Genomic DNA, 21,576 nt, shown 5'->3' with positions numbered 1-21,576 from the left:
AGGCAATGGCCCTTATTTATAGCACATAAATAAAACTAGTTTTGCCAGAGAGATTGAGCGGATGAGATTTTGAGCTTCATAAGAATTTAGTAAATGTTTAATGAATAACAGACAAGCCATTCAATACCCAAAGAGTACCACTAAGTAAGCTAATTTCTTTTAAATAGAAAATTATAAATGGTGCTGGCACATTGCATTAGGGCGGACCTATTATCGTAAATTCAACAAAAAATATTTATCGCACCTGCGATTAGCACAGTCGGCTTACGTATGGTGTGAAAGAAGTTCAGCAAACATGCATTCGCACAATTCACTTAGTGATGCGTGCCTGGGCTTAATTTCATTTGAATTAGATGAGCTTTGAAGAAATGTCGCCTATTATATACCATACCTAACTTACTTTTAAGGCAGTTATTTACGAGTTTTATTCGAATTTAGGACTTTGTTGAGTTTTCTTCTGGCGAGTCACTGCATGTCAAAACCGGGTCCAGAGTTTGATTGTCGTGGTGGTGGGGGGGGTGGTGGTGGGGGTGGTGGGAGTGGGGGGGGTGGTAGTGGGGGTGGTGGGGGTGGTGGTGGTGGGGGTGGTGGTGGTGGGGGTGGTGGGGGTGCTGGTGGTGGTGGGGGTGGTGGTGGGGGGGGGGGTGGTGGTGGGGGTGCTGGTGGTGGGGGTGGTGGGGGTGGTGGTGGGGGGGGGTGGTGGTGGGGGTGGTGGGGGTGGTGGGGGTGGTGGTGGGGGGGGTGGTGGGGGTGGTGGTGGGGGTGGTGGGGGTGGTGGTGGTGGGGGGGGTGGTGGTGGGGGGGTGGTGGTGGGGGTGGTGGTGGGGGGGGTGGTGGTGGTGGGGGTGGTGGTGGGGGTGGTGGTGGGGGTGGTGGTGGTGGTGGGGGTGGTGGTGGGGGTGGGGGTGGGGGTGGTGTTGGTGGTGGTGGGGGTGGTGGTGGTGGTGGGGGTGGTGGTGGGGGTGGTGGTGGTGGGGGTGGTGGTGGTGTTGGTGGGGGTGGTGGTGGTGGGTGTGGTGGGGGTGGTGGTGGTGGTGGGGGTGGTGGTGGGGGTGGTGGGGGTGGTGGTGGGGGTGGTGGTGGTGGGGGTGGTGGTGGGGGGGGTGGTGGTGGGGGTGGTGGTGGGTGGTGGTGGTGGGGGTGGTGGTGGTGGGGGTGGTGGTGGGGGTGTTGGTGGTGGGGGTGGTGGTGGTGGGGGTGGTGGTGGTCCTTGCAGCGTGACGTAGCAGTGGGCGTGACCTCACGGTGACCCGGAAGCGAAGAGGGGCCTCAACGCGGTATTATCGCCACGAACGCTTCATCATAAACCTCGATCCTCTCGCTGTAAGAATTACTTGCTCGCTTCACTCTGCACGTTTCTTTCTAATTTGCGGGGTTTTGATTATTTACGTAGCACTTGTGTTTTTGTTTACGTGGTGGTCGAGCGGTTGCTCTACGTTGTTGTGGGTCTACTCGAACCTGCCACGTGAATGTGGAATGGACGCCGCCGACTCGGTGTTGCCAACGGAGATGAGAGGGACGCTGTTACTCTTCTCAATAGCCCACTAATTTGTATACCTGGCGATATTTCTCCTATATTTAGGTGTGCGCCCTCTTGTGTGTTAATCTACTGCTGAATGGGGGTTATTTGCCCACGTTGCCCAGTGCTAGATTGTGAAAGCGGGGAAGATATAAGTACAGCGCAAGTACTGCCGATAATTTCTTATTCCAAGCGCCACCGAGAGACTCGAACCTGCTTAGCTTCAGAGATCCGACTGGATCGGACTCGTCATATAACGCTAGTACAGAATATAGCTCCGTTGACGTTACTGTTGCTCGTCATGAGGTGACATTTCCACGACCGCCTTAGCAGTGCCCCCGTGATGCACGGGGCCGTCTTAACGGTGCCACACACGTGACTGCCCAAGATAGTTGGGTTTTTTTTATTTTATGCTTTAAAATTGCACGTGGGATTGTACTGCTGCAATCAGCTGCATACAAGGCGACACGTTCGCCATGTATACTATACAGTCGCCACAGTGGCGAGATGTTGACTACCTCGCAAGGTATACAGGAGGTCGTGGGTTCGATCCCGGCCCTGACACCTGCATGTTTGGAGTTTGCATGTAAGATTGTCCCCGGAGTCACGCGGATTTTCTTCCGGGTTCTCCGGTTTTTCCCTCATTTAGAAATATTGCGTTTAGAATATTTAGCGGCTATAAATTTCCACACTTTAAGCCACTGCGTTGAGCTGAAAAAGAGCTATATAACTCGGTGAGCTTTACCTGGTAAAATAAAAATAGGTAAATAGAACGCGTTTATGGACAAATTGCATTACTCTGTATACAGCTACATGTAGTAAATTCGTAGAAAGCAATACATACAGTGGACACAGGGCCTTAAATTGTTACATGTAGTTTCAATGCGCTCTCATTTGATAGTCAATTTATTTGTGCTTAGCACGTGGCGCCTTTCCTGTCCCACCTATCAACGCGGATTGTTGGATTTCTGCTGGATTGTGATAGCTGCATAACAGAATGTGGAATTGCCACCAATATTTCGAGTTTGGCGGCATTACACAGATCAATAATATACAGTGGACGCAATTCAACATTGTTAACTCACTTCACATGTCAGTGGAACTCAAAGCACATGCACCATGGTTTAACTTGTGAACCAAATGCCCACAGGTCTATGAACTCAACAGCCATTTATTTGTCGGTAAAAAAAAAACATACAGATACTTGCAATTTGACAAAGTAAACATTCAGCATCCATCTCTTTTCTTGAACAAAGCACATCATTCTCACACCTTATAGCTGTTTTGAAAAAGAGCAAGTCTCGTGTCTCGAATTAATGGGATTGATGCAAATCCACTTGTGTTGACGGTGAGCAGGATCTGAGGAGTGAACATGGAGGCTGGAGACGCGCTGGACGTGCGTCAGGCTCTAGCCACGCTCGCGGCAGCCGGGGATGGCGGAGAGGCACGGAGCTCCCTCGAGCTCCTCACATCCTTCCTCCACACCTCGAGCTCGCGACGGGGCCAGTTTGAAGAGCTCTACTATGCCCGCTTCGTGGAGGTTCTGCTGGGCCAGCTGAGCGCCGACTGGCTGTCCGCTCTGCGCTTTGAGCAACAGCGCAGCCTGGTGGACGCAGCGCTGCTCTCCGGCCCGCCCGACCAGGCTCTGCTTGCTCTACTGGCCGCTCTGGCCGGGTTAGAGGCATCAAGTCGCCTTGACAAATGCGTGTCCCTGCTGGAGACCTTCCTACGCCAAGGTCGCCTGGCCGAGTTGATGTTTCGCAGCTGCGTGGAGCAGCCTGGGAGCCTGTGCGAGAGCAGCGTCACGCAGGAGACATTGCTCGGGAAGATGGTCGCCTTGCCTGACTTGGCAGCCAACAAACTCAAGCTGAGCAACAGAGAAATGTTCAGGCCTGTGCGATACTTCGAGCTGCTTGCCACGGAAACGTTTGCCGCCCTTGAGAGGGTTTGTGCGGCGCTTAGAGATGGACGTGACTGCTCGGTGAAGTTCATCTCTGCTGTCCTGGGAAAGGCGTGCACACAGGGTCACGCGGAGACCGTGTGGGGCTCGCTGATGCCTCGCCTAACCCCCCTCGTTGAGATGGACTTTCTGTGGCGGAGGATTGGCTACCGATTGCTGGAGAATGTGCCGGACCGCTGGAGTGAGAGCGTGATGTTGGGCCTTGTCCGCTTGGCACCGAGGCACACAGTCCTATCCTGGCTCTTGGGGGACCTTGTGCTCAAAAATCCAAAGTTGCGTTACTTACTCACGCAGAAGATGCTCTTGCTCAGATACGACAAGACGCACATTTTAAGAAATATTTTGGGGTATCTGGCGGATGCGGCCAGCAGAAGAACTTTGTTGATTGAAGCATTAAAAACACTCCTTGACACCTGGAGCAATGCCAGCTCTGTGAAGCATACCTCCTATGAACAGCATGCCTACATCACTCAAGCCATCCTGATTTGCTTAGGACTGCTGAATGAACAGGACAAAAAAAAGCACAAGCATACATTATTGAGTTTGATGATGGGTGGTGTCAAGTGTCACCTTGAGAGTAACATCGTATCGGTCAGGCGACTAGGCATGATAACAGCTGAGAGTATTACATCTGTCCTGGAGCCAGCGGGTCACCAGCTGAAATTTGAGTATGAAGAGGATGAGGAAACTGTGCATCTCAAATCACTTTTAAATCCAGAACCAGAGCAGAATGAGGCACAGATGCATTCCCATGCTGCCATTGTGGAAAAGATTTCTCAGGATCAATACGGTAAAGATCAACACAACCCAGAAATGAAGGGAAGCAAGGAGGACAAATCTTGGACTGAAAAAAAGCCAGCAGTTGAAGATGAGGACCTTGACAGTGATGATGACCTGGTGCCTTATGACATGTCTGATGACGACGATGATGACATGCCAAAACTTAAAAAGCCACATTACATCCGAGATTGCATGGAGGGTCTGCTTGCATCAGAAAAACCGGATAAGTTGGAAGCCGCGCTGATGGCTGCTGAGTCGTTAATCAGGAGTGACGCCACTTCCACAAAGGAAGTCAGCGTAGAACTTGTTAAAATCCTCCTACACATGGAGGAACTCGGCAGCATCATGAACTTCCAAAGTTTGCGTCAAAGGGCTATGGTGGCAGCGACTGCCACGGACCCAGCCAGGGTGGCCAGTTACCTCACTGCCGAGTTCTACGGGCCGAACTACAACCTCCGGCAGCGCATGGACATGTTGGACACCCTTGCTTTAACGGCACAGGAGCTCTCGCAGGTGACGCTGGCTGCTGTTAAAGCTGCGCGTCCAGCGCATGTTTCCGAGATTGCAGAGGGCGGGCCAACTCTTCCCGACCCCTCCCTGCCGACCCACTGGACTGAGATCGTGCGACGTCGAATTGACAGCAAGACCAAGCGGTTCGCCAGTCCACGGGCTCCGGAGCCCACAGCTGTCCCGAATAATTTTGCTGCAGTTGCTGGCAATTTTTTCTTTCCACTGATTAGCAACTATGATAAGCTGGTAAGGACACATGAAGGTTATTTACACCCCTTTCAACGAAGTATGTAAAAAATATGCCTAATGACCTTTTATATTCTTGGTTCTTTCGATAAAGTCACGTAGAAGGGAAACAATAAAATAATAAAAATATAAAACAATAAAATTCTCACGACGTTTCGACTGCAACACAAGCAATCATCATCATCAGGTGTGAAAACCACAGCAAGAAAATTTTCAAATTTTCTTGCTGTGGTTGCAGTCGAAACGTCGTGAGAATTTTATTGTTTTATATTTTTATTATTTTATTGTTTCCCTTCTACGTGACTTTACCGAAAGAACCAAGAATATGAATCCCTGCAGTCACGAAAGCTTTAAATCAAAATTGAATGACCTTTTGTAAAACCACACCATTATTTATTTCAGTCAAGTACATTTTTATTGTAATTACTCTGGCACCTTTAAGACGTAGATTTGCCAAAGCGCTGTTACATCGAACACAAATTAATAATATATTTTTGAAAGTATAATTTTTCTTTTTTAAAGCACGAAACAATTTTTTAGTTCTTAGAATTAACCTCAACCACCATCCTCACCATGACTGACATCACGTAAGTCATATGGTTGTCAGTTAATTATTGTGAGCGTACAGAGATGTCTGTTGTAATTTTAATATATTGATGGAGTCGATTTAGTGTATTATTGTCTTAGAGATTACTCTATAGGTGTACTGCAAATGAAAATCACCTGTGTCTACCATAGTTTTATAGTTGGGTTTTGGTGGATTGTTTGGTCTGTAGGAGGTTTGTGATGCATGGTGGAGCTTGGGATGTGTAATACTTTGTCAACAAGATGATTTTGAACAATTCTTCATATTTAATTTTGACAGGTTTGATTTAAAACAGAATAATCCATCGTTGCATTGTATATGTATGTTCCCACATCTATGCTCCCTACCGTCACCAACTCACATTGAACAGCGTGGTGAACTATGGTAAAATAATCCCCTCGGCTGCATTACGTGAGGTGTTCACCCAAAAAGGGATTGACAAAATAATGTATGACAAAAAATACGCACGAACAAGTTTAATACACAGGAATGCACACATTTTTACAGTCCCCAGGGGTATATTACAGAATGAGATATTTTACAAACACAACACCATTGTAGTGTGAGAAATCTGTTGTTTCAAGGGCCATTTGACAACCCCCACCACTTGAAAGAAAATACGACCTCTGTATTCTTTCTGTCAATTGTGGAATTGGCAGTTGAGTCTTCCATTCCTAATTTATTTCCCCAGGGACACACGGAATTGCTTGCCGGCACATCACTGTTGAATGACCGAATGGTACACACTTAACCTATTGCTTTCTGAATCCCAAACCAGGATACGTTTGACTTGCTCGGCGAGGATCACATGGTGTTGGCGCGCTTGCTACACACGCTGGGCGCGATAATGCACGCTGCCTCGTGCGCCCCGCTAGCCCCACGCATGGCCAAGACGCTGCTGGACTTCCTTTGGGCCCTGCGTTACCACAGCGACCCTCTTGTGCGCCGCGGCCTGCTCTTCTGCCTGGCAATGGCCACAGCAGCTGCGCCGAGCGTCTGCGCTGAGGCCGAACTGCTCGGGGAGGCCACAGAGACCCGGGCCTGGCTCGAAGACATGATGGAGAGTGAGCCTGACCGCGAGTGCCAGCAGCTTGCACTCCAGTGCTTGCTGATTGTCGACGGGGCCCTCAAGAAGGAGCTGGCTGTCAAGCAGTAAGCGGGGGGCAGCTGCTTGCCTAAGCACGGACATTTGTATTGGCAGCGACCTCAATTGGCTACGTTGATGTCTTTCTGCTAAGGGATATATAAGTGCAACTTTAATGTGGGTGCACTCTCAGCAAGACTGATGAGTGCCCTAAAAGGTATGTGCATGCACAATTAGGTTTTTCTTCCCCCAACAGTGGTACATTGGTGTCAACACTTAACGTTGCTAATGCATGTAAACAGGAAGCAGACAGGGCGAGGCGGTGGATGGAAAAGTGTCATTCATTTGGGTTTCCATTACTTGTCCGTGGATGATGAAACACACTCTTTGCTTTAAAACACTTGCTCTGTAAAATACACCTCCACTATGTGAATAATCAAAATGTTTTGTGACATTGTAGATAGAATGTAGAATTTGTACACAATTGTATATACTATCCAGTATTGCTATGCTATGAACAATTATATTTTGACTTATGTATATGACCTAATGATGATCGAAGTCATGTGTAATATGCAAAGCTAAGTAAATGCTTTTATAATAAATTTCAAACTGAAATGCAGTCCAAGTTTGTTGGCTGCAGCGTATAGCTGTTGAAGTTTTATACACCGTCATTTGGCTTAGGTTAATGACATCCTGCAATAGCGGTGTAATGGCAATGATCACCTGTGTTAAAAAGGCCATTAATAAGGTTGATTTGGTTTCTTACCTTTTTGGGAGGTAAACAGAATGTTATTTGTTCACGTGAACATTTTGTGCAAGCTGTATTTGATTCCATAAATGCCTCGAGTCTGAAACGGAATAAAAGGGCCTGTATTGAAAGTGTGAATAACCATAGCAAAAGTATGGGTGTTTTTTCTTGGCCCTGCCAGGGATGTGATGTGGCAGGCACCACGCCCAGTTGCCACACTAGGAACTAAATGTAGCGATACGAGGCCTCATTGAGTATTATTTTTAAGTCAAGTCGATCAGTGAGTGGCCCTCATTGGATATGGTGGATGGAATTGAACTAGAGTTGCAACAAACCAATGCAGTGTTGCAGAATTTTTTTCAAATATTTCCACCATTCACATTTAACACAAATAAATGTCCCAACAAAATTCAATGACAGTATTTCACCTACATTTATTTTTCACATGACTTTCACAAGACTAAATTTGACACGTACTTAGAAACTGGAGTAAATAAAAGGCTGTGCATGCTCCTCCAGTAGTACACCTAACGTGCTTAAAGTCTCAGGTTTATACTTTTCTTTTGTAGCCACTCGAATCCTGGAATTGTTAGTAAGAAGAAGTAAACACTATGACCCTTGATGGAAAGTGCACATCTCTAAGAACATCTGGGATAATTCCCCTATACAGCCTTGGCCAATATTGTACTCGTGTCTAGAATAAATAATAATGCACAAGGCATATCTATACACATTACTAATACTTCGTGGTGGATCATTACTAAAGTGGTGACAGCACTACACCAGTGAGACATTAACAGGAAAACCCTACTTGATACAAACTACACTTATTACAAATGGCATGTTAATACAATGTGCTATAAAATAGCCTTTAAAATCAAGGACGAGCTCTCATCGACAAAAAAATGTCTGTGGGAACAGTATTATTGACACAGCAATTTGCTGTACTTAGTCTTAGGCCAGAGGTAATGTCTTTGAGAGTACTTTGAGAAAAATACAGAAGCGTTTCACTGACTGCTGAAATTAGAAAATTAACCTTTTAAGGCTATATATTATTTTAAGAACTAGGAAAAGATAGAACCATCTTTTATGGGTATACTCCGAATTAACGTCTGTTATTTAGACTGCACGCTTACAAGAAAAAGCTGACATCAGCTCCATTTAATTGTGTAATGTTTTAAAGTGCAATCAATAAGTGGCTATCTTTTTCATCAATGGACAGGTTCCTTCTGCTTTGTTTGGGTGACGTTCTCCAAATCAGTCTTCAACAAATTTCTCTGAAAGACAAACACGGTGCATCTGTGAAAAATAGCATTATAGCTCATTGAATTCATCCAGTATAAATACATTCTGATTGTGAGTAGCTGAACAAGAACTAAGTGTTGGGTATGGTTGCACATGCCTCCACTTGGGAAGAAAATATTGGTGGATCATGCAGATTTGTACAAATCCCACAGTGCTGTAAGATGACCATTTCAGATTCAATGATGAGTCATAACTGATAGTAATGAAATACAGGAAATTATGAATAACTTGAGGCTACGAAGTGAGGCTAAAGATAAATAGCAAAACAAAAGTCACGTCAAGGTTTGACTTAACAAATGGGAAACCAATGCTGTAAAACACTAAAGAGTATGTATATCTCGGGAAATTACTGAAATGGACCAGGAACAAAATGGTGAAATATGAAAAGCAACATACCAGTGTACCTAAACAAGACATGAAATTAAGTAAAATGTCCATTGAATACACAGCACGGTAAAGGACTATCGATTCATTCTAAAAAGGTTGCATCCCCAAGGGTCTGTCTTACCTGGTAATGCGTGGTTTGAGGAGGGATCACTGCTGGACTGTGCAAGTTCTGTTTCTTCTGGCTCCAGTTTGGGCCCCTCCCAGCCCTCCATTGACACAGGCACTCTCTCCTCTGCACTGCCATCCATCATCCCTAAACCAAAAAACAAGGTCCCATTGCTGCACAGGAATTGGTGCAACATTTAATAAGTGCTGGCAAAAGCAAAAATGCATTTTCCCTCAATGGAATATTTCTGGATTGGACTGCCATCGTTTGGCTCGTTAAAACTAACGCCAGCTGAACAGGTTTCACAAAGTGATTTTAGAATTAAATACTTTATGTATGTTGAGCTTCTTTTGCACCGTACATAGCCAACCATGCTAATCGGAGGTGCGGGAAACTATATGGAACACTCCAGTTTTATAGCGATTTACTGTATCATATAACATGAAGGTATATTTTACATTTTGTCAATCTACTGCTGAATGAGGGCCTCCTGTGCCATGTGGATCATGGGGGTTATTTGACCACGGTTCAAGACCCAGGTCAGTTTCAGCTGGTGAAGGCAGGGGGCATAGATATGGCAGTAATCCAACAATGTTTTTTTCTGCACTGCTGCACTGCCCTCTGCTGCCCATGACACAAACCCACACCTTTTGTACATGATGGCCCCCCTTTCAAGTATTACCCGGGCTCAAACCTGCTTAGATTCCGAGATCTGGTGAGATCAGGTGCATTTTCTCATCAGTAGGTTATGTTTGAACATGGTTAGATCAAACATTCTCCAAGGCAATCGGGGTAGACAGGAACACTGCCTTGCACCGCACACTGGAATTCCAGAAGTAACCTCGGCCCAAATAATAACAGGCATGGCATGCCTTGATCGCAGCGCTCATTCTTGATGTCATGTGCTGGGTCGTCCTCCAGGTTTGCCTGGCAGCCCTGCTCCCTGGTGCGGGGGCCCCGGCGCGCCGCACTCCTTGGTTGGCTCCCGCCTCGACCCCTGTGACTGCGCACAGGACAGGAAATTATGAAATTACATGTGGAGTGGCTATTTGGCTAATTGGCAAGTGTGAAAACCACCAGCCTTATCTAGTCGCCATTCCGGCAGCCTGAAAGGCGGCTATAGTTTGTGTGTTGGTTGTAGCATAAACGACATTCTGTGGGCTACTGAATCAACTGATTTGAGTTAACGACACAAAGGCTTGCCAAATGCTTTGTTTCCTGCAGTGCTTACAGACGCCGCAATGCCCTGCTGCCAGCGAGCTGCTCCTTGCTGTGGTAGCCGGTGAAGCAGCCAACTTGGCAGAGGTTCACGTTGCAGATCTGGCAGCCGTAGCTGGTTTGCACACTGCGCCCGCGCCGAGTTCTCTTGTTGCGGCTGCTGCACAGGACACACACGCGCTTGCGCCCTGCGAACTTTACGCAGGCGTGCTGCTGGGGGCTCACGCTGGGCGCTGGCCACAGCACACGCTCTATACAGCGGCGGTTTTGGCCTCCGCCGCCGCTGCTGCTGCCGCCACCACCACCACCACCACCACGAGCCCTGCCGACCCTCCGCAAGCCTGGGCCCTTGCGCACGTCCACCCTTCCCACCAGCTGCTTGGCCAAGAGCAAGCGGAACTCCAGCTGGCTCATGGCGTTGCGGGGCTGCGGCATGTTGCTCAGCCTGTAGAGGATGTAGGAGTTCACCACGGCAGTGTTGAGAAGGAAAAAAAACATGTACTTCCACCACTTGCGCCCCTCGCGGCCCAATTCGAACCAGGTTTGCAGCTGGCTGGCGATGTCCACCTTGCCCATGCACATGTTGTAGTTGAGCAACGGATGCGGCTTTTGGCTTCCCTCGACGTCATAATTGTGGAACCTCCTTTGCATACGCTCTGATTCTGGCCGGGAGTTGGAGGCAATGATGGCCATGTTTTCAGTGTTGGCTTTGTGGATGCAGGCTACCAGCTGCCCGCTCTGCCGGAACTTGGTGTCTCCGGGCTGCAGCCGCGAGTCACGTAACTCCTTGGGGAAGCCACGGCTGTTGGGTCGTACCAAGCCGCACCCGTACGTGCCACGCTGGAGAAAGTCAGAGAGCAGTCGCGCGCTGCCAAACAATTTTCCGAAATACACGTGGTGGTGGACCCCGTGCAGGCGCTCCGTCAGACGCATGGCAGCTCTGTATCCCAGGGGGAAGCTTTTGTTGCGTCGGCGCCACAGGCCCCCAGCGACGACGATATCGTGGCCTCCGGCGTGCACGAGCAGCGAGTGCACGTAGCCTGTGGACGCGCATGAGCAGATGAAGACCTTGACGCCGCAGCGGATGGGGTTGGCGGGCACACATGGCAGCGCATCATGCCGATCCTTGAACTTGCTGAGCACCTCGTCGAGGCGCATGTCTCGGAATGGAACAAAGTGGCGAGAGAAGGCCCCCAGCAGGTGGTCGAGCAGTGGGCGGATCTTGTGCAGTGGGTCATAGCCGATCCGTCCTCTGCTTGGTGCTTTTTCATCATCGCTAATGTGGAGGTACCTTTGCAGAAAAATGGAAAAAGATGGAAACAGTAAATAAACCACCAACACACCCATTGGCCAAAACTGGAGTGCAATATTCTAACAGCTCTTTTGCAACAAAGCAGCTACCTCAAAATTTCCCTGAACCTCTTGTGGGATATGGAGCGGCGGATAAACTGGTTTCCCAGGGAGTCATCGTCTGCCCAGTGGTATGGTAGTGCTGGCAGCATATTGATGCCCATGATGAGCACAACCCCCAGGAAGGTGGAGAGCGAGGACCGCGTCACGGGCCTTCCCTCACCCGACACAGAGCCTGGCCCAGGGCCTGTCAGGTGCATGTTGGCCCCACAGCGAGCCGCATGCCGATTGGTCTCAGTCACGATCCTGTCCAGCATTTCGTCTGTTAGGAAGAGCTTGAAGTAGTCGAGGGGTTGAGAACCGGCTGGGAGCGCATGCACGGGGCCTGGGCTGCCCTGGAACTCCTCCAACTGCACCGCATCTGGCTATTGATGGATTGTGTTGCCCCACATACCGGAAAAAAAATTGTCACATTACATTTTACAACACAGCAAAGACCGAGTGTAAAGTTTACCGAATGCAGCAAAGAGTATTTCATAAAATGTAATATCAGTTTTACCCCTATCTTGATTTTACAGTGAAGTGCGAAAATGATCTCCTCACTCAACAACTTAGAGTAACCCTTAACCTGCAGTGTGCGCGTCCACTCCAATTCATAGAGCTGCTCGGGTGCTGGGTCCTCATCTGACAGAGAGTGCTCCTCTTCCTGTTCGTCCTCTTCCTCATCCTCTTCTACTTCTTCCTCAGAGCCTGAGGAGAGGTCAATCACCTCCAGAACATCGTCATCCACTTCCTCAGAGCCAGAGCTTATATCAATTACATCTGCTGCATTGTCCAGGGTCCATAGGTCTGCACTATCAGGTTTTGCTGCAGTTGTCCTAGGTGTTTCAGTGTCAGGCTTTTCCTCCTTTACCGAGCACTGCTGCTCCTCAACCACTTGACATTGTTGATCAGTAACTGACACACAAGGCTGATCTTCCACCACAACACTTGCCTGTGCCTGCTTCTGCTGCACCTCACAAGGGTGAGTATCTGCAATTCCACATTCTTTGTCATTTTTTTCTGCAAAGCGTGGATCATTTGTGCTGCCTGCATGAGCTTCCTTCATTCCACCTGTTTTATCATCCCCCATCCCACAGGGCTGGTCTTCAACCGTTATACACAACTGATCCTTTACTGCTGGAGATAAAGGATGTTCATCTGTGTCATGTGGCTGATCGACTTTGTCAGGTTGAACTGCCTCTTCGTCACACGGCAGAGCCTTCACAATTGTCGATTGTGGATCCTCCACCATTACTTGTGACCGATCCTCAGATATGTCGCATTGTTCATCATATGCTACTTTAGATGGCTCACCCTCTGAAGATTCACATTCCTCCATCTCGCAAGGCAGATTATCTCCCATTTCACATGACAGATCCTTCACTATTCCAGGTATTTTACCTGGTACAACATGTGGTTGATGTTCTACACTTTGTGCTTGATCATCTACTGTGACACAGGACTTAGTGTCTGCTGTAATCCGTGATTGATCATTGGCTTCTCTAGATGGGGGGTCTTCCACCATTCCACTGGGTTGAGCCTCCATCATTTCACATGAGTGATCTTCCCCAGTCGCACATGGCTGATCTTCACCCATTTCACATAGCTGATCATCCACCATTTCTGGACGTTCGTCAATCACCGGTACCATTTCTTCCTCGCTCATTTTCTTTATGTAGAACAGAAGACAAGCCATTGAAAATAATTATTTTTGAACTCACAATATTTATACATTATGCATCTTACACATTTTTGCAATGCACACCGAAGTTTTTCAAAGAGCAAATATGGCAAATGTAAAAGTGCATTCAGCAGTTTATAGTGTAACCTTACCTCATGAATATCGATCCCAGTATTACCAGCCATCCACACTAAAGAGCACCACATGCACCAAAAATCCCTGACTGTGGTCATGTAAGGTGGTGCAGATGGCCACCCTTGGTTGGGACATGAGCAAATCTCCTGGTCATCGACTGCTCCTCCATCTCCCCAAGTCCTTATGCTAAGACAAGATGGGTATATACATTACAATGCAAGAATAACACTCCTATACAATTTTATTATTTTTATATGCGTTTAATAGTTGTCCTGTGGAATAATTTGTACCCATAATCAAGTTTATTTATTTAACCAGGTGAGAACCCAAGAGACCAGGATAATCTCATTTGCATGTGGCCTGGGTCACCAAAATTACAAAAGCTAAACAAATAAATTACATACAGCAAATATAAATCAGCAGAAACAACTGTGTAAATTAATATTAACTAATGAATTCCCTGCCGCGTTAGTCGGCTCGGTCATGTCAAAATGACGAGGTTTCAGTTCACAGGATGGTGTACAGCTCGGACGGGACTTAAATGGGCACTGGATCAACATTCGGGCTAGGTGTCGGGCAAAGGCATGACTCTATTTGTACCCATTGCGTCAATGTACATACAGTATATTTATACGGTGGTGAAATGTGAAGGAGGGGTGGCTTTCATTCGTTTGAACTTGTTGTAAGGCATATTCTTGGTTCTTTCGGCAAAGTTACGTGACTTTACCGAAATAACCAAGAATATGAATCCCTGCAGTCACGAAAGCTTTAAATCAAAATTTGTTGTGAGGAAGTTTAGGAGCGGGAAGAATTGTGGCATCACAAATCTGAGAGATGTAAACAACTTTTCAATGCCTTTCATCCAGCGGTGTATAGATCATGGCCGGTGATGAATTATATAATAGTATTAGAAAAGTGGCGGTGGTTTTATTTTGATACTGAGATTCACGCACTGTGGATGCCCGGCAATATACTGTAATGTGTTATTTCCACCACTGGCTCTAGGATGAAAACAGGAGCTGAGTGCCCAAACCCCTTGAGTAGAAAACCACTTTACTTGGATTACTACAAGATACGTGTTATGCTTCGCCGACTCGCACTGACCACGCTTGGTGATGAATATTCAAATCACCCCCACAACCGGCACGCCCTGGGGAAACCATCATCCAACAGTGAATTGGCAAAACACGGCCTATGCATGCACAAATGTGCACGTGGTAAATAATGCAACGCAGTAATTACCATCATGGTGATATGCCTTTCCGCCCGCATGCTTTGCCACGACCTCTTTTCCGCGGGCACCTCAACGGGGGGAGGGGGGACACGCGTTCCAAATCTCCCCTGGGAATGGAAAGTTGGACCGTGGTTAAGAAATTGCAATGGTTTATACATCAATGTGAAGCTTGCTCGTGAATTGCTTGCAACGCCCGCTGCACGTTGGCGACTTCCTGGCTGAAATCGTGCATCACTGAGGTGTCATTAGATCAACACGAAACTGCAAAATTGTTATAGTTAAAACATTAAATACAGTATTTCTTGAGATTTTAATGATTACACGGCAATTCTGGTGTCAACACCACGTTAATTAGTCGTACGTATGCAGGCAATTCAGATAACGCTTATTTTGCGAGAATACACTTCGTAATGTTACATATAAGCAATACATATGCACTGCACGAAGCAACATTTCAAGTTTGTCTATAAAGTTTCCTATTAAATTAACCAAACTACATTATTGGGCGCATGCATTTGAAATTAACCGAATTACGGAGGCGAACATTGACAGCTAAATGACGCGAGCGGACGGAGCAAACCCCCCCACGTGGCACCAACGCAGCAAATGCCAAACATTTCGTACTTTGCAAACTGACGGAGTTTAGAACCAATAAAAGAAACAATAAAATAAACCCATCCAAAGACGCCAACCCCCTCCCATTAACACGGCGGCGGCAGCGGCGACGCCAATTTAATCCACGGACGTGAGCGCCCATTCGCCGCTTCGAACAACGCCAGTGCAATCGTTATCTTTTAACACGCATATCTCGGCCCGCGGATGCGACGAAGCAGCAAACGAACACAAACAAATCTTGGTTGAAATACCGCGCAGGGATTGAAACGTTCGTAGGGAAGCGAATTTAATTGCAAAATTTTGTGACGCAAAAATCGCCCCCCGCGCGCGCTGCTTCCTTTAAACTCCGACGGGGCCCCCTTTGTTTTATGGCGCGCGCTCATTGGTTCGCGCGGGAACGGGGCCGCGCGAACCAATGGGAGCGCTCGTCCTTCGCGTTGCCGTTGACGACGGGCGCGCGCCCGCGGCCTACTCTAGGACAGGGCTGTTGCAGCACCGTGTTAAATGGGCAAGTCAGTAATAAATATTATTTGACCCGTAGGCTTTCGCGACCTATATTATCCATAATAGATGGGGTTTTTTTTGGGGGGGGGGGGGTGTTAGGTGTATTATGGATAAATACAATGTTGCTATGGGGTCAAATGACTCGTACATAGTACATAGTGATATTTCCCGGCTCGTTTGGACATACTAGCGATGAAATTAACTCATACATTACATACCAAAGCGCTTTGTACAAGAAGTCCCTTTGGCAATGGAGTCCTCTTGAGGCTGACGAGTTGATTAAATGAACGTGGACTTTCGCAAGTTTGTCATGCAAAGCAATTTAAGTGACCTTTAAAGATGTTTTATGAGATAATCAACGGGGTGCAGCACATCATTGTCAATACAAACATTATTTCGACAACGCACAATGAAATAAATTAGGTAAAAATATCAAATGTTTACGACTAATCTATGGAGTTATATTTTACTGAGGTTCAGTGCTCTAATAACGTGTCGGCTTCCTGAGCCACCTAGCCTCTTACAATATGATAAACGATTATTACGTTTGGGGTACGTTTAATAGGTCGATCAAAACTATGCAGTACACTGTAATATTACGTCCAATACCACCAGATCTTAACACATAATTTCTTATAGATTTGAAGCTTTCGTGACTGCAAGGATTCATACTCTTTGGGGTTTTTTTCGGTAAAGTCACGTAGGTAAAAAAATATCAATGTTTTCATTTACTTTATTGATTTGTTTTACCTACGTGACTTTACCGAAAAAAAAACAAAGAACATAATTTCCTGCCACCCTAACACATGCCGGCAACCCTACTTCAAAAATAGTACATTTATAATCGCCATCGATTCTCATTTTGGGTGTATGGGAATTAGTTACGTATCACGATACCCTTTCATTCCGTGCCCACCCTGCGACCTGTCAGCTTAACACCCCCTGTTGGCCACTTTCACGCATTACCAATTATCGCTACCTCATTTAACGCTAATTCGCTTTGTGCTCTTTGTCCTGGATAATTTGTTTTACAAGTAAAAACTATAAAAGCGTACGAGAACACACAAAGCTGGCCGAGGAAGGAAATGCACCCGCCGGAAAATTTGTTTCCACCATTGCCTACTACATCTTAAATACTTTTTTTTAAATAACCATGTACATAGTTATCCTGGTGTTCAGTGGGATACTTTTTTATGCGGTATATTTCACTAACCATGTTTCCAAACACTTTGACTTCAATGACACATTCAAATGAAATGGGTGCTAATTGTGTGCACACTCTGTTTGCAGCTGCAAGAGCCAACTGTGCAAATGAAACGATTAAGTGAGAATGCACTATTCCATCTGCAACTGTGCAATTTTGGCAATGATGTAAATTGTGGACTGTAATTTGTGTATTGCATTCGAACTGCACACTATGCTCAAAGCAGCCAAATAACACGATCATTTTATAAGAGAACACAATTGTTTAATTTATGTAAATCCCTGGGATGTTCATAAACAGCTTGCATTCATTTATGACGTTTCTCTTTCATATGACCACTTAAAATGCACCATGCTGTTGTTCAGAAATGAAAACAAATTGACTGCTCAAACTTGGGAAAGGCAAGCATTGCATGCTTAAACTTAAACGTATTAACAACTGTTGAGAGCATACTGTACACATTTGTTTAACTTATACGCCAACCTTGGTCGGCTTGTTTAATATCATAGAATAGTTTGTACTGCCACAATGTTCAATGCAGAATATTTATACAATAACCACAGGGCCCCAGCAAGCCAATTTTAAACATTCATGTATTTCCTTAATTATTAAATGCACACAGAAACTGCAGGATTGTAGTTATTCGAGGGCTTTACCATTCTGGCGAATTGCCCGATGATGCTGGAAGTATTTACCAGCGAAACGTCGTACTCAAACTGTAAATGTGGATTAACTCTTCAACACACCGGTGGGCTGAAGTAGTGAATTATTTGTCTTTTGTCAACGTGACACTTTTTTTGCTGATTGGCCGTGTCGGGTGGTGGAGGGTTACGACACATTTATAAATAAACGCGATCTAACCCAAAAACCTTTATTATGAATTAGTATTGCACAACCTGCATTTACGATGCAGTAACTTATGTTACCTCAATGTGCACATTTATAGTTGAATGTTCACAGCTGTGAATTTCTATTTAACAGCACGATTTCAAATGTGAAAGAAAATGTGCTGGTGCTGCTTAGGTGCTCATCAAGTGAATTGTGCACCATGTAAAATGTGAACACACAATAGACACTGACCTCATTACAAATGGGTGAGGCATATTTTAGTCACATTCCATTTACACAGTCAAATTAAGTACATTAAAAGCCCATCAACATTACATCGTATTCTGAAAGCTCATATTGTTACATAATGCAATGCAATGCATATGTAATCACACATGCTCTCTGTTCTGTGCAATGATAAATTGTCAATGTTAAGAAAAGTAGTATGGGTGTTTGGAATTAATTATGCTTACACAGTGTACGCATTGCAATTTAAAACTACGCAGTCAAATGAAAACGACATGTTCATAATGACCCATACAAATGTTAAGTTTATACGGCAGTTTATTATCAGCTTAAGATATTATCAATTTGTTGCGACTATCCTTTGAAATGCTAGCTCAATCTGTTTTGAAAAAAACAATGGTTTGGGGTGATGTGCAACCGATCTTATTTATGGTCTGCACTTACACATTTCTTCTCCTCCCTGCCCAATCAGTCTTAGCTGTTTCCATCATTATACCATTAATGCACAATGCTATGTTTAACAGCTATGCCTGTAATCACACTGCAATTAAACATCCATTGCAATTAACAGCCTACCACAATAAAGCAAAACGATTCAGACTGTTGTGCAAACTCTTTTAACTTACAAATATGCATAATAATAAAAATCAACATTAAATTATTCACATAAAAAATGGAATTAAGTACTGTAGAGCTACTGTTATTTAAAAAGGAACAGTGGCCTGTTATTTGATTATGAAGGCTGGCTGCATTGGCTTTGGGTGGATTAAACTAGAAAACAAATATACTGTATTGCTTTTTTCGTAAGCGACCTGGCCACAATTCATATCTCAACGAAGTAGCTTATCATGTGGACATTTATAGCAGACAAATACTCAAGACGTATGTTTCTACATATGGAGGTGGAAACTGGAGGAACTGGCGAAAAAAATCCACACAATCAGGGGGAGAATATGCAAACTCCAAATATACAGCAGGTGTCAAGGTTGGGTTCAAACCCACGTCCTCCTGTATCCCAGGCGAGGTAGTTAACAGCTTGGCACCGTGGCGCCCCAGGATAGTGCTTGAATAATGTACATAAATAACAATGCAATTGGTTATTTACGTACGACACAACTGTTAAATAATTAGTGGAGTCTCAAATAGATATTAAAAGAGGCAATTAGCATTGTCTACATGAGATGCATACTTTTTCCATGCATGTACACTGATTCTGCTCTGCAATTCTGCACTTTTGTCCTCTCCTTTTCGACGTAAATTTCCCAAACACACTCCTTACCGTGCTTCTTCATTGCAAACTGTGATGAGACATACCAAGGCAGAGCAAGAGCATTCATAAGTCGCAATACACAAGCACTATTTTGGAGAGTTATTGTCATCTTTAAGATCAATGCGTGCAAGTTTAATAACGCACGTGTGCATTATCTTACTCTCCGGCTGACGTTTTGGTGACACTTGTAGAGGTTTGTGGGCACAAAGCTGGGGCCATGGCAGCTCTTGAGGTGGAAAGCCAGAAGCTGCTTTTGGTGGAAAGCCTTACAGCAGAGAAATCACGTGAAGTGCTTCCCTCCCGTGTGCACGTGCTTGTGCATGAGACCATGTTGCCTCTCCTGAGACCAACACAGAGAGTATGTTGGATCCCCGAAGCCATGAAAGATACATTGTACTTAGAATTTGAAACGTTGCTTTTGAGAAGCTGGTCAAACATTTTAATTATACTGCATTTTGTTTAGGTAGGCAAATACACTTGGTGCAGTGTATTACCGGCTTGCAGGTATAGTCGCTTCTCATTCTTGTGCATGCCGCTGCTGCTGCTGCTCCTTGAGCGTTCGCTACTCACGAAGGAAGACGTCACAGAAGCGACACCTCAAGGATTCATCAGCACACCTGGGCAGAGATGGGATTTTTAACAGTGCTTTTGTTTGCTGGATCATTTGTGGCGTGCGCTTTAAAAGTGAAAGCTTCGAACCTCCTATTTGCGACGACAGTATCGCAGTGAGGGCAGGGCTACTTGGGCACATCATCCATGTGTGTGTGTGTACGCATCGAGTGCATCTTGAAGCTGCTCCTTTGCGTAAATCATGCACGGCATGCATGGCACTCGAATGGCCGCTCACCTGCGGCCAACGGCCAACTCAATGTACAACAAAACTGAATGAGCATCCAAATGTACATAACCATTTAAAAGCACTGCATGGTTTGTTTGGAATCATTACCAGTGTCTCATGTGCAGATTAAGCTTATGAGAGTATCGACGGCTAAAGCTACATAAGCTGCATTTGATTTTGCATTCCATATTGAAAGTTAGATACTTGCAAGTTACATTTTCCAAATAAGTTAACAAAACAGTATTATTCAAACTTTTAAAAAAACCAACGATTTTTAACAAAAAAAAATTAATGTACAATTTTATGGATCTAAAATAATTGATTCTTCCTTCCACCCACCCAAGATTCCCGATGCATTTATCGGGGGCGATAGAATCAAATGTAATTTAAGCGTTGCAATCCTGGTGGTGCCACGTAAAGCGAAATCCACCTGTGGCTGGGCTCTCGGAATGATTATGATGATGGTGTAGGCCATAAGGTGAACTAGGAAAAAGTGGCTAGAAAATGATTTTCGTTCCACACCTGGGCACTACTTTTTAAATGATTTTTTTCATAGACAAAACCATTATCGACTTTATGTTAAAAGTTCTCCGCAAAATACCCTGCAGTTTTTTTTTGTCACAATGCATAAATGTATATAATTGTGAATTGGAAAAAACGCCCCAAAACAATAGATCTTTTTATTAGAATGAAAATAATTTAGTGCCCCATATTTGGGAACGGGATTAAACGTAAAACGTCTTCACCTTACGGCCTAGTGGTGGTGGGTGGCTCTGACTCCACTGACCACCCGCCTCGTCCCCCGAGATCTTCCCAGCAGGAGGCGTCACGGAACTCCGCACCCTCCTCGCTCGCCATTGCAATGAGGATCAGAATCTTTACTCTGCAGAAATCCGATGAGCTGTGAAGCTCTCCCCCCCCCTCCCCCCACACATGTCCCCGTCGGGGCGGGTCAGAAAGTTACAAGAATAGGAAAACGATATGAGTGCAAAGTTTTAGGGAAGGTAAGTAAATCACGAAAAATTAATGTATAAAAATAGATATATAAGTTAAAATCCCAGAAGTGAACATCGCTTCCCAACCTTGGGCAAAGCAGCAAAACCACAGCAAAACAATCCCAGACCACACCAAGGCAACACACAGCCCCTCAATAAAAGTGCACATTATTACAACTGCA

General features: G+C 45.5%; 2 protein-coding genes across 4 annotated transcripts; one reads left to right on the top strand and one right to left on the bottom strand.

The window, feature by feature from the left end:
• The first annotated feature begins 1,212 nt into the window (after positions 1–1,212).
• On the top strand, positions 1,213–7,577 carry TELO2 (telomere maintenance 2). The gene is made up of 3 exons (XM_032960478.2): positions 1,213–1,323; positions 2,876–5,015; positions 6,380–7,577. Exons 2-3 carry the CDS (start codon positions 2,892–2,894, stop codon positions 6,755–6,757), a joined length of 2,502 nt encoding a protein of 833 aa, XP_032816369.2. The 5' UTR covers positions 1,213–1,323; positions 2,876–2,891; the 3' UTR covers positions 6,758–7,577.
• On the bottom strand, positions 6,063–15,916 carry LOC116945863 (uncharacterized). 3 transcript variants are annotated; one of them, XR_012945315.1, is made up of 10 exons: positions 15,519–15,891; positions 14,903–15,001; positions 13,678–13,846; positions 12,431–13,513; positions 11,854–12,227; positions 10,466–11,743; positions 10,107–10,237; positions 9,250–9,381; positions 8,573–8,713; positions 6,063–7,536 (listed from the first exon to the last, which is right to left on the bottom strand). XR_012945315.1 is itself a non-coding variant. In XM_032960477.2 (9 exons), the coding sequence occupies exons 3-9, from the start codon at positions 13,756–13,758 to the stop codon at positions 8,694–8,696; spliced, it is 3,099 nt and encodes a 1,032-aa protein (XP_032816368.2). In that variant the 5' UTR covers positions 13,759–13,846; positions 14,903–15,001; positions 15,761–15,916; the 3' UTR covers positions 7,851–8,693. The 3 variants fall into 3 exon arrangements, 2 of the variants coding, with proteins under 2 accessions (XP_032816368.2, XP_032816367.2); XM_032960477.2 differs by lacking the exon at positions 6,063–7,536 and having other exon boundaries at positions 7,851–8,713; positions 15,761–15,916; XM_032960476.2 differs by lacking the exon at positions 6,063–7,536 and having other exon boundaries at positions 7,851–8,713.
• Between the last annotated feature and the right edge of the window lie 5,660 nt (positions 15,917–21,576).

This window comes from Petromyzon marinus, chromosome 25, assembly GCF_048934315.1.
Source record: "Petromyzon marinus isolate PM22_M1 ecotype Great Lakes invasive population chromosome 25, UKy_Petmar_22M1.pri1.0, whole genome shotgun sequence".
NCBI classification, from domain to species: domain Eukaryota; kingdom Metazoa; phylum Chordata; class Hyperoartia; order Petromyzontiformes; family Petromyzontidae; genus Petromyzon; species Petromyzon marinus.
Note: the sequence above shows the minus strand (reverse complement) of the source record. Positions and strands in the feature narration are given on the sequence as shown.

Excerpts from the sequence above, each read along its gene's own strand:
- TELO2 (XM_032960478.2), top strand. The coding sequence starts at position 2,892 with ATGGAGGCTGGAGACGCGCTGGACGTGCGTCAGGCTCTAGCCACGCTC. Across the intron at positions 5,016-6,379 it reads TTAGCAACTATGATAAGCTG|GATACGTTTGACTTGCTCGG; the intron begins GTAAGGACACAT and ends ATCCCAAACCAG.
- LOC116945863 (XM_032960477.2), bottom strand. The coding sequence starts at position 13,758 with ATGACCACAGTCAGGGATTTTTGGTGCATGTGGTGCTCTTTAGTGTGG. Across the intron at positions 11,744-11,853 it reads AGGTTCAGGGAAATTTTGAG|GTACCTCCACATTAGCGATG; the intron begins GTAGCTGCTTTG and ends TTTTCTGCAAAG. Across the intron at positions 10,238-10,465 it reads AGCAGGGCATTGCGGCGTCT|TCACAGGGGTCGAGGCGGGA; the intron begins GTAAGCACTGCA and ends TCCTGTGCGCAG.